General features: G+C 42.1%; 1 protein-coding gene across 2 annotated transcripts in view; it reads left to right on the top strand.

Moving 5' to 3' along the window:
* Nucleotides 1-13143, top strand: part of jmjd1cb (jumonji domain containing 1Cb) — a 133902-nt gene that overhangs the window by 104016 nt on the left and 16743 nt on the right. For both annotated transcript variants that reach the window (XM_023418980.2, XM_087177267.1), the window contains 7 exons: nt 5110-5380; nt 6729-7280; nt 7377-7728; nt 9334-10321; nt 10426-10623; nt 11596-11768; nt 12837-12999. In XM_023418980.2, the coding sequence (XP_023274748.1) occupies nt 5110-5380; nt 6729-7280; nt 7377-7728; nt 9334-10321; nt 10426-10623; nt 11596-11768; nt 12837-12999 (2697 nt within the window). The remainder of the gene's footprint in view (nt 1-5109; nt 5381-6728; nt 7281-7376; nt 7729-9333; nt 10322-10425; nt 10624-11595; nt 11769-12836; nt 13000-13143) is intronic.

Here is a 13143-nt window from a genome sequence, read left to right on the forward strand (position 1 = left end):
CCACCCACCCCCACACCCACTTCACATTCACCTCATGCCCACCTCACACCAACCCCCAAACCCACTAACCCTCCATAACCATGTTTTCCACAATATTGTACAAATGAAGACAGAGTCAAACTGACGGACATAACCTGTGCTTGTTTTATCAGTAGTAGTAGTAAGACTAATTTATTTAACATTTTCAGCGTACCAGGCAGCTGATGATCCACCCACTGGTTTTCTTTGAGTGCCCAGCGCACAAACCCAAATCTGAGCACGTCCTCCCAGCTCACTGTTGATTTCCTGAAATGTAGCTGTGATTCAAAACATCAGTACTGAGCTTCAGGGTGACTTGGTGCACTGTAACAAAACTGGAAAACATACACCGATCAGCCATGACATTAAAACAGGTGACTGGTTTTAATGTTGTGGCGTTGTGTGTATTTTTTGACTGAGTCGAGCCATGAAGCCGTGGAAAATAATTCAAACTGCAAATTTAATTTAGTTTTAAATCAAATTACTAATGGTTCAGAATGAACTCTTAAAACAGATATACACAAATCAGCCACAACAATAAAACCAGTTCCGTGTTTTAATGTTATGGCTGATTGGTGTATTTTTAAACTCAGAGTGGCAGGAGAGTGTCCACATCGACATGTCCATGAACCAGCAGGCTGAGCTGCCTCAGGTTCATCCGTCTTCACTGTGTCACTGCTTATTGGCAGGAAATCTCCACACAGGGAGATTACATAAGAGATTAATTCAGAGTTAAAAAAGAAAACCACAACTGCTTCAGACAGCAGGTGCTCCTACAATATAGAATCAGCATTTTATTTCATCCACTTTGGTATCATTTGGTCATCAGTCACCAAAAGACATCATTAAATTCTCAAAGTCTATCTGTAACCTTTAGAGATTTGTGAACCCGTATCTGCAAAGTGCAGCCTTACAAGTTGATGACAAATGCAGAATCTTTTTGCCGATACAGCACTTGAATGAACACATGACATACGTTAAAAAATACTTAAAATGACCAATATCAGGCCAGTAGTAAAACAGTATACAATTCTTCAAGCACTCCTCATGTCTTCAGTATTTGTATAATTAACTCTTTCTCTGACCTGTGTATCTGTTTCACTTTGGTATAACATTTTCACTTTGACAAATCTGTTTCTCTTAACATGTGTATCAAAAACTTTCCTAGTAGTCAACATAAAATAACTTTGTAACAGTTTGAAAAAAGATTTTGAGAATCATCAAATGAAAATCAGTCACAAAACAATACCAGTGTGTGCTCCTAGAACACAGTGTAAGGATGCACACTGTCGGCCACATGCTGCAGAGGAAAATACAAAGTGAAATATTAATTTTAAAGAGTAACTACGCCCCGGCCAAAACATCCTGCCCACATTGCTATCTATTTTTTACTGAATCCTCTGTCTCTTCCTCAGCCTGAGCAGTACAGCTTTCACAATGACAAAATGCTACATCACAGCTGGGTGTGGTCACAAGTTCACAAACCACACGGGACCACTCTAGGTGTGGAGATGGGTGTTGAGGTCAGCGCAGTGATCGTTTAGTGTAGTGTGGAGTTTCTCTTTGACTCCAAGCCCTGAGATCAAGTCCTGTTTGTAATGGAGGTAACACCCCATAGCCTGTCCATCTCCTTCAGTAGCCCAGTGCAAGATGAGCTCAGTGTAAAATGTGAGGATCACAAAGAGTTAAAGTGCTGCTCTGACTTTCATAAATAACTGGGATTTGACTGAGCGGATCAGAACTTATCTCACTGTGCTGGATATTCTAGGCTTTTAGAACAGCCAGTGATACATAACCCATTTGCCCAGGTACCAGTACCTACTACGCATTCTTTACCCCACTGTAATTTCCATCTGGGCATTAGCCAAGGTCACACTCACAGGCTCATTTAACAGTTCACCCTGCAAATTTTCAGCAGGCTTGAAAATGAGTGGCTTGTCCCAGACAGGCTCAGGAGCACAGGACAGTAATTTAACAGAGTGGCACGCTGACCTTCTGTCAGCAGGGAGCTGAGAAGTCTCCATAATAACCCTGCAGATGTTGTCCTCTACGTGTACTGAGAGCCTGGCCTAACTGTGTTCTTCCTTGTGATGCATCATCATCGAGCCCTGCATTACTTACCCCGGTTAACAGCATCGTACGAACATCAAAACACCTACTGTTGTGGGTGACCTGGTCGAGATTTGTACTTGACTTATCTGGGATATAGGAAGGCATAAATGTTATCAGAGGCATGGAAAGCTTACTCTGCCTGTATTAATAACAGATGTAATTATATAAATTTGTCTGTGAATTAAGTGGCTCAGGTTGGTGTTTCTGACTTATTTGGATTTGCAGGATCAGCATCAGTCAATCCCTTTCTCTTTAAAAAAAAAAAGATCCTGTCCATGCAGCAGCAGCACTTCCACAGTCTGCCATCGCTACTCTTACACCTCCTTTACTTCACTCATCTGGTCGCATTTTTGGAGAATATTCATGAGGAGGTTTCTTAAAATACAGATTGAATGTTTGTTTCCTCTAAATGATCTCATAGTTAATATGACTACAATATTTATATTATAAAGATTTAAATGTTTTTTTCTTGATTACGTGCAGCACAAATTACTACTGTACTTGTGCAACAGAAAGCTTGACATCTTTCTCTGTCCAGCTCCAGCAGATACAACTTAGCTCTATTGTAAAAGTGTAAAGTTCCACCTACACTAATAATCTAATACTGGTTCAGTTTTATTGCTTGGAGGCTAGATGAAAAAGGTTTTCCCTGGTGGCCTAAAATGTATTGCACCGACAAATTCTCTGCAACATTGTTGAAAACCAGCTTGAACTATGTTCACATACAAAATACAGTAACATGCCATAGGAACTCTTTTAGACTAAACAGATTACATTAACAATAGGAAGTGTTTTGTTGTTCTGTTAGTCACACAGTGCAGTCAGAAGGTGTCTGGATACTTTTCTTGTCTCTGTACAACAGATTGGAAATGAAACACTTAACATGAGGATATCTCCACTGTAGAGATCAGAAAGTAATTGGACAATTTATCAAATAATTTAAGTAAATAATGTGTAATATTTGGTGTGGGTTTTTTTTTCTTGGTCTCCAGCAGTGAAACACACTTCACTGGAGGTCAGGTGACTAACTTGGACGATGAAGAACATACCTTTAAAAAAACATTTGTGGTTGCTTTATTCTGAGGCTAAAATGTATGTATGAAATTGGTTGCATGACATACTTTCTCCAGCGTGAACGAGTAGAGTCAAAACAATGAAAAACATATCGTTGTCCGAAGACTTTCTGACTGCACTGTACATATCCACTTTCAGTTTGTATTTCTAGTCAGTCATTTGTGTATGTAAAAGAATATCCAGTGTCCCTCACTCATTTGGTATTGATGAATGTTTGGGTCATTCATACACAATTCAAATGGTATAATTTCTTTCTCCTTTTCTGAATTCTGTAGCGTTGCTGCCCCTAATAAGACAAACTGGTCAGAATTTTCATTTCATTTATCTGACCCAAACTTTGGATTGGCTGTCTCTAAAGAAAAATGTAGCTGAATAGTCGTAGAGAGTAAAGACCACTGCTGTGTAGGTTTCCAAAGCAGATTTATTCAGTGGCTCAAATGTGGATACAGTCACTGGAAGACTGATATGTTGATATATCTGATGTAATATCATCCAGCTGCCACTTACATACAACAAGGGGACAGAATACACATCCCAATATACACTCTGTAACCAGTTTATTAGGTCCACCTAACAAAACGTCATGCAGTGTAATGCAACAGTCCTGCATTAAATCCTCCCATCATGAAGGTTATAATGTTTGGTTTTTGTTGACGGGTTGATTCAACTGTACGGTCATTTGGGATGTAGTTTATGGTTCAGTTGAATGGCTGTGGGTTACACTGAATGTGTTTATAAGTCGTAGACAAAAATATCAGAAAAGCTCTCAGTACTGATGCCACAGCCTCTAACAGCAGAACATGTGCTATCTATGGTATTCATGCATTATTTCTGACTAGAGAGGAAGCTGATTTCATGTGAGCTGTTACAGAAAGATTTTCCCTCTGCAAGAGACACATGTTGTGGAAAAAGGTTATTGAATAGAAGGACTACCACATCTAAGGTTAAGTTTATTCGCATTCCTTTCAGTAAATATCACATCACTGGATATCAGCGATCAATAGGCAATGATGATTAAGGTGCCATTGCTGTGCTCAGTCATGGAGCCCTCAGGGTTCACGAGGTTTTGCAGTGATCATGTTATAAGTGAGGATGATCACATTTTAGAAGTTCACTGGAGACTTGAACAACTGGCACTGGGATTACTGTGAGTTCTGTTGTGAGAGGATGCAGTGTTTGTAGTGATGCTAGAAACAGCTTGTTGTGTGGAATGAACCTGAACTCCTATTGATATCGATGGACATGTCAGTAACCTTTTAATAGTTATTATTTAGTGTTTGTCTTTCATTACCTCAGCAGTATACTGTAGGATGGTTGTGTACCTTGTTTTTCCATCCAGCTGTCACCAGTGCCCAAGGGTGAGCTTTAGTGAGGATAATTTTTTAGTCTAATTTTGGCCTATAAAAACAGAATCTACAGTATCTACAGCATGTAGCTCACTGTTATATGTTTATTGTGAATTGATTCCAATTTTCAATATGGTGACATTACAGCAGGACATCAATAATGTAATACAAGTCACCAGCAGCACTAAATGCAGCCTCCAAAATTATCTTAAAGTTGAATCAACACAGCTCATAAACAGTATCAACACAAACCAAGCATTAAAATCTCCATGAAGGTTGGGGTTTTTGTGGGACTGTTGGATTTGGCTGGATTAGTTTCAGACTGGAGGATCTAATAAACTGGGTGTGGTTTAAATCCAATATAACACCAGTTTAACTGTAAGATTCACGATTCACAATGATAGTTGATTTACTGCAGGGTGGTCATGTTAGGTTGCATGAGATTGTAGAGGTGTACCTAATAATCTGATAACTGAGTGTAACACCACTATAATATTTGTTATTGTCATCACTGTGTTTGTCTGCATGTTCTGACCTTTGACTTTTCTTATACTTACAGAGTCATTACACGCGAGCCCAAGCCAACAGCCCCCGCCCCATCATGACTTCATCAGGCCCCAACCCAAAAGGTTCCCAGGGGACGCTGGCCTCCCAGCAGCACAGCCAATTGCAGCAAAGCCAGCAACCAGCCAGCCAATCACACCACTCACCCAGCAGCAGTGGACGGGAGCAGAGAGAACAGCGCAACTCTCGCTCATCCAGGAGGAAAGGATCAGACAGCAGCGTTCCAGAGGAAGACAAGGACAGGAGAGAGGAGAGCACAGGGAGAGGTGAGGACAGTCACCTTCAAACCCTGCTGGAAAGGTTCTGTATTCAGCACTGACATTTTAGGGATTTCTTCTGCTCTTCTTTTTCCAATACAGTATTGTATTTGACTGGAATGTTTACTGTTTATTAATTAATGACATTTAGAACATTGATTTCTTTTATATGTTCATGGTTGTTTTCCAGTTAGATGTTGCTCTCTAGCTGGCGTGGGTTCTACCCCCCCCACCGCAAACCTCATGGATAAGCAGTACAGCTAATGGGTGGTTGGATGGATGTTGCTCTCCATTGTCAAGTTTCTTTACTGCCACCAGCAGTGTGTCACAGTCGGTGCTAATATAAACATTATGGTTAATTGTTACAGAGGAAAGTTTCTTTCACCACAGAGAGGATCTTTGGCTGAGCACAAACAGCAGCTTGTAGAGAAAACATCAACAGAAAACAGCATTTCACTTTGTTTCATTTTGGCCTGTTGGGAATTAACTTATGGCAGGTGATGTAATATGCTGCCATTTATCATTTTAACCACCAAAATGCCAAGGCTAACACTGGCTGAAAATAAGAAGCCTGCTAGTGGATTGTTTTATTGGCAAAGAACAAGGAGACACAAAAGATCTGGTTAACCGTGGACCTTAGTGAATTAAGGTATTTTATCAACCTCAAACTAGAACTAAGCTGGTTATACACCCTGCTACATAAATTTCATATGAATACAGAAAAGTGTCAGAAATAAGGCAGTGAACTGTCTTTGATTGTGCTGTAGTGATCAGTGCATCACAGGCAATAACAAGGATTTGTGAAATGTTCACAGAGCAAATCAACAGTAAAGAAGTGGCCATCATTTGGTTTTGTGTCTTTATCTTTTATCCTGATTTTACTGTGTAGAGTTGAGCGGTTTCATGCCACTGCTGCATTACATTGCACTTTGCTAGTTCTCAGTTATCACAGGAAGAAATGGAAGTTTCCACAAGGCAATGATCTACATAATACCCAGGAGAAGAGAGCTAAATACAGGAAGCCATTTGAATGATGCCAGGCTGTTCTCACAGAAGAGATTCAATTGAGATGCAGAAACTTAAATTCACAATCTTGGATTTGAAAATATATCAGTTTATCCCCATTAATGGTTGTACACACCGCAGCCTCCAGATATGATTCATAGGGATTTGTAGTGATCTAGGTTCTCTGATTCACTCTTTCAAACACAAAATAATCATCACTGTTTTGCCAAAATTACTCTCTGGAGTAAATTTTTATTTCTGATAGTCAGTATAGTAGAGACTACTGCAGAGTAAAAAACAGCTACAAGCAACAGCATTCAAGAAAACAAACCGTTTCTGTTCATTTTTCCAGACTCCAAGTCCAAGGTGAAGCAGGCGGTGAACAAACGTAGAAAGGGTGAGGAAGATGAGAAGAAGGCAGGATTAAAGAGGCTGAAGACTGACATGACGTCTGATCTGTCAGAGAGCAGTGACTCAGAAAACCCACACAACAAGAGGACTGCCCACTCCTCGTGCTCCTCTTCCTCCTCATCGTCCTCGTCATCCTCCTCCTCCTCCTCTTCCTCCTCCTCAGAGCCCAACTCTGAGAACGAACTTAAGACTCGCACCAGTGATGTAAAACCAAGTGGCGTTTCCAAAATGGAGGAAGACGAGAAGCCGCTAATACAGGGTGCCAAAATGAACAGTTCCTCATCTCTCATTGGTCGGCTGTCCCCATGGGTGGAGCTTCAAGCAGCAGAGGAGAGCAAGAAGGGTGTGGTTAAGGAAACGGGCAAAATGATAATGAAGGAGGTAGAGGAATTGGTCGCAGTAACACAGATCACCCAGTCTCCACGGCAACAGTCTCTGATTCCTGACACCATCCAGGGCAGCATTATGGAGAGCAGCAAGAACACTGTGAAAGGTACAGTCAGCTGATGCATGGCAACTATCATGAATATGACAAGTATGAGCAGAGTTAACATTCTTATTGTATTTTCTATTTTTTTTTCTTTTTTAGCATCTTCTCGATCCCAGACCCCGCTGTCATCCCACCTCCATGGCAGTGGTGTGATCGACATCACAGATGACGCCCAGGCCACAGTGCACCGCGAGAGTTCAGAGGCAGTGTCGGCGCTGCTCGCCTCCCAGAAGGCTGAGTCCACTGCCCTCTCACCTTATCTTCCCCTCAACCCCTCCCCCGTCTCCTCACCTCCCATTCCACCCTCTCCCTCACCATCAGAGGGAGGCCGCAGGACAGATATTGAGCCTCCCATGCATCAGCAGCAGCAGCAAGGCATAATAGGAGTTGGTGTGACAGCAGCCAGGAGCTCAGGCAGCAAGATTGAGTTTGCTCCCTCTGAGGTCATCAGGTGAGAGCAGAGCTCTTCAATTCAAAGAACTTAATTCGTCCTCAGTGGATCAATGTAAAAAGTGTGTATGTCTTAAAGACAGCTTCTGAATATTACAACTAAAGCTGCTTCTTGAATGTGGTGAGTGGCTGGCAAATGTGTTTTTTAAATAGACCATGGGGTCACCAAAAGATCTCAGTCTCTGTAACAGATGATGAGTCTGTTACAGAGACTGGAGGTCTTTTATTATTGATTGTCTTTAATAAGATACAGTATGTTACTCAGGGAAATCAGGGTTATGCAGGTAATTGGAGAACATGTTAAAGCCCCTTTGAGACAGGCCCTTTAGGTTCATTTGAAGACAATTAAACATGTCAGCCTCTTGTATAGATAAGCAGCCTGATGACTCTTAGATAGAAGTCACGACAACCATGTCTTTCAGTCAGACCTGTAAAAACTGTTTTCCCCTCCTGTGCACCTGGAGCTGAAGCCTCATACAATAACAATGTGACCAACAGTCTCTGCTTGTATTTCTAATGTTCATCCATGCAACTGTGGATGAATAAATTAATGTTCAAGAAAACAGTTCATGCATCCAGCATGTGAGCAATCAGGAATTAAACTAATTAAAGTTCCACCTTAACGTGCTTGTATGTTCAAGATATTATAAAACAGGCAGCAGAATTTGCTTTCTAATTACATGAAATGATGGAACTGATGTGAATATGTATCAGTGGATTGACCGTGTCCAGCAGCGATGCTTATTAAGGCAAAATAAGTTTTAAACTCGGTCCTGACTGATGCATCCTGAGAACAGAGAGAGAGAGAGTGAAAACAGAAAACACTCTTGATTTTGGTGACAGTGCAGTGAAGACTCCTCACACAGTAGTGAGAGTGCTGTTCTTCCTTTCTTGGACTGATACATGTCTCCAAACTGAGAGGGACTGTGTGTAGTTTAAATAGGTGGCACAGCAGCAGTAACTTCATTCATTATGTAAATCTTCTGGTGTTGGATTGTACTCTAACTGTAACCTCATTAACGCAAATCCTTTAATGCACAGCAAAAGGATCAGCCGATACACACAGATACACACAGTGAATCAGTGAGTGCTGCACAATCAAAGCTGTTGGTTTTTTCAGTTTTGCTCCTTGAATGCAACATTATTTGCAGTTTTTGCATTACTGCAAGTAAATAAAATAAAGCAAAAGATAATAATGAGCCTGATGATGAAAACAATATTCATTGTGACCCTGTAAGTTACTGCAGATGTGTAGTTGCATCAATGCACACGTATGCATATTTCAACAGGAATGTCAGTGTTTCATGAACCATAAAATCAGTGAAAAAAAAAAAAGGGCCATCTGCCACTGCCAGTGTATTTGGCTGTAGGTCTATACATTCTTGGTGTTTTATTATTATCTTTTCAGACTTTGAGGTGCTTCATCGAAGTGAACTTTTTTTTCATTGTGAATTCACTAAAGTTGCTCATCAAAAGAGGCAGTGATGGGGTAAAATCATATCACTTTTTATTTATTATTTTTGCCAATTGAAATTAGTAATTTAAGATAATCCTGAATATAATCCTGTACATATTAAAATACCAGTTCTTCTGTGCTTTTTTTCAGGCCTGTCGCATCAATGGCTGATAACGTCGTGCTGGTGGAGAAGGAGAAAACCGTTCTTCCTCATCATCATCTTCATCATCATCATCAACAGCAGCAGCATCATCAGCCACACACACAACAACAGCAACACTACACATCTCTCCACCCCGGCATTAAGAGCCCGTCTTTATCTGAAGAGACGAGAAAACATCCACAACAACAACTGCCCCCCCATAAGATGAACACAGTCCTCCCACCTGACTTAGCCAAATCCAAAATGAGCCCCAGCCCAAACCCCAACCAACCTCAGCTCGACTCCCTGAAACAGAAACCCCAGCACCCCAACAACTCTCAGAGCCACCCCTACCCCAACACACACCCAAATGAATTTCTCAAAGCTAAGTCCCAGCCAGGCCTGCTGGACATCTCCAAACCCAAACCCAACACCTCCCCAGAGGTCTCTAAACATAAAATACCAAGGTACTCTGATACCTCGCCCCCTCCGACTGGCCGTTTGTCTGCTAAAATAGAAACAGTAGAATCTGTGCGGTCCGGTTTTAAGCCGGTGCCGGCGCGGCCTGAGGCGGTTGGAGGCGGTGTGAGCGGCAGCACCAAGAGCCCCCTGATAATCGATAAGAACGAAACCTTCACTGTTTACAGGGACCCAGCACTGGTCCGCTCCGACACAGAGAACTCTGCTGCAGCCACCGTCTCTTCCAACCACGTGGCAGCCTATCTCCACCCCCACCTGCACACCCTGCACTCCCCGTCCCCCCACTCCCCCTGCCTCACCCCTGCATCCCACCCACACGCCACCTCCCACCTCCTCGCCGCTCCTCACGCCTCTGCCCTACCTCATCCGCACCTTTTACCCCCTGGGGTGCTCCCAGCTATGCCTCCTCCCACAGCATCTCTCCTCGGGGGACACCCTCGGCTTGACTCCCCTGGCGGGTTGGGCCACCTCGGCCTACCTCACCCAGCAGCCGCACACCAGCAGCAGTTTCTACAGGTCTGACTCCAGATACCTACACACCATTTAAAGCTGCACTAGGATGGATTGTTATGTAAAACATTGTGTCAAAAAGCTAAAGTAAAAAATGTTTTTGTTTTCAGGGTCAGGGCCCCCCTCCACCCCCTCTACTAACCCAGGCTCACAGCGGGGCAGCGGGGCTGGGCCTGTACCCAATTCTCTGGCAGTACCCCAACGGTACACCAACCTCCTACCCCCCAGGACTCAACCTTCCCCCCACAGCTAAGTGGGTCCACCCTGAAAATCCTGTCACCGTGAATTCTGAGGCATCTCTCAGGAGGGTAGGTGTTTCTTATAGTCTCGTAAAAATTAATTGTTATGCCCTCTCAATGGTTTTTGACATGAACGCTGGATGTGATAACATTTGACACTAATGTACCAACTTAGTAAAAGTTAACTAAAAATTTTTGCATGCTGCTGCAAAGGAAGTGATGAGGACGCACGCGAACTTCAACAGACTGCAGTCCCACATTCTGTCCTTCTGACCATTTTGCCAAACTATTACAATAGAGCGTCTATGTGCTCAGTCAGCAAATACCAACACAAACAGTGGCTGTCTTTAGTCAGAACGTTTGAAGATGGTACATTGGAACAGAATTAACTGAATCTGTGGCTCAAACAATTTTAGTTTGAAATATTTAATAAAACTGACTTTTACATTAATATAGGGCTTCGACTCATAAATCTTAAAAGGCCTCTATTTCGTCAAAATACACAGGGGTTGTTCTTTTCTGTTAACTGTCTATGGAGGAAATCTTACATGACATTACTACACTGCACTCAAAGAGAGACTGATAAAAATTCAGTCCTTTAAACTGGTCTGTACTCCCATTAGGACTGTCTTTTTTATTGATTGGGAAGTAGAGTTGCCTGTATAAGCATGTATTTGTTATGTATTACGCAGAAGTGTAGTAACAGCTGAAACGAGTTAATGCACAGCTATGTGTGTGTGTGTGTGTGTGTGTGTGTGTGTGTGTGTGTGTGTGTGTGTGTGCGTGAATGCGTGTGTGTTAGATCACTGATAAGGATGTGCTTGTGTCTTTATCTGAAAATAATTCACACCATCCAGCGGGTTAGAGCTGAGTCTCCATAGTTTAAGACAATGTTGTTGAATGAGCGTATAGGTGTAATTTATCATGATAGTATCTTTACTGTGTGTGTTTGCACTTACTACATACCTGTCTCTAGTTGTCCTATTCAGATTTATTATTTTAATGATGTTGTATTTGTGTGTGTGTGTGTTGTGTGTGTAGAACACAGCCAGTCCATGGCTGCACCAGGCTGCTGGTAACGCTGGTGAGGGTCTGGGTTTGCTGAGCCACGTCCCTGTTCGGCCAGCAAGCGCCGACGCCCACCGTCCCCCTGTCAAGATCAACACACACACAAGCCCTCCACTGTCAAAGACCAGCATGGATGTTCATAAAGAGTGAGTCACAAATGGCTTAAACTAAAAAAGTACCATCAGTCTACAACAAAACAAGTGTGAAATAAGTAAATTCCTAGATGAAGTCAAGAGGAATTTAAAAGAGGACTATTGAACATGTGTATGGGTATTATTTCACACATTTCTAACATTAGATAATGTTCAGTCCAGCTGGAGCTGGTCAGTGAAGCTCTCCAGTGTGCAGAGAGTCACAGACTCAGTGGGAGCATGAGGCATTCCCTCAGTCTGTAGTTAAATTAGAGAGAGAGTTGGACTGAAAGAAACTCCACAGGAGAAAGACGGGCCACAGAATATTTGCTTTGGACATTTGAGCAGCCTGCCCTTCCCATTGTGAAGCATGATGTGTTCAGAGATCTAAGTTAGTCCAGAGAGGCAGATGAGCAACGCCAGGTCAGTCAGATGAAATGAAGTGGCACTAATCCAATATAAAAGCGGTTCAGACAGAATGCTGTTCATTCAGCAGCCTGTGCTCTCCTTATGTAACCACCGGCCATTATTTAGACGCCACTGAATACACAAACACACAAACACACAGCATCACTGAGGAAACATCACAGATCGCTTGTCTCTCTCATTAGCCTAGTTATGTCATGTTTGTTAAAACTGGCAGTAATACCACAATCCCCTGCAGATGGTCTAAACCTGCCTGTTACCCAGCTGAATGTAGACTTTCATGCATCCACAATAATGTTTCACATACTTGTGTTTTTTTTGTAATTAGTTTGTTTATTTTATGAATAATAATCAATGTGTTTTATTTAGATTAATTGTAGTGTGCTGCTAAAATTGAGAGTTTTGTTTTAACTGTTGAAGTGATCTTCAGCTGATCTGCAGGGCTCTATTTGCTGCTTCACAGTTTGTGCAATTTAAAAAATTTTGACATGATTCAGTTTTATGGGATGTAGCAAAATAAATTAGTTTTATTCATTAATAAAATGTTTTTAGCATAACAAGAAAGACAAGAATGAAAAGCATGAACAAACCAAAGCAGAATAGCTTTTTAGAAAAAAAACAAATCTTGTCTTAAATATTGGACTTGTCTGTATGCAGAGATGTGGATAAGAAAGGCTTTGTGGACACGATCAGGACTCTGACGTTGGCCCAGCTGAAACAGGAGCAGACGGACAGGAGTCGCACCCCCACAGGGAAGGACGTCCACTTACACCGCCTCTACCTGGACCCCCTCACCAAGGCTCGCCTGGCAAACACACAGGTACACTGCACTTCAATATTATTATGAGCATCATCATTGTCTTTATCAGTCAGGGTAGTAGTTATACACAACATGTTTGAATGTGATAATTAGGTATGTGAATTCAGTGTTTCCTCTAGGATTTTTTTCAGCAGTGGGGGCATG

This window comes from Seriola lalandi, unplaced genomic scaffold (genome assembly GCF_002814215.2).
Source record: "Seriola lalandi dorsalis isolate HSWRI2012SDOR001 ecotype SW California unplaced genomic scaffold, Sedor1 jcf7180002054585, whole genome shotgun sequence".
In the NCBI taxonomy this organism is placed as follows: domain Eukaryota; kingdom Metazoa; phylum Chordata; class Actinopteri; order Carangiformes; family Carangidae; genus Seriola; species Seriola lalandi.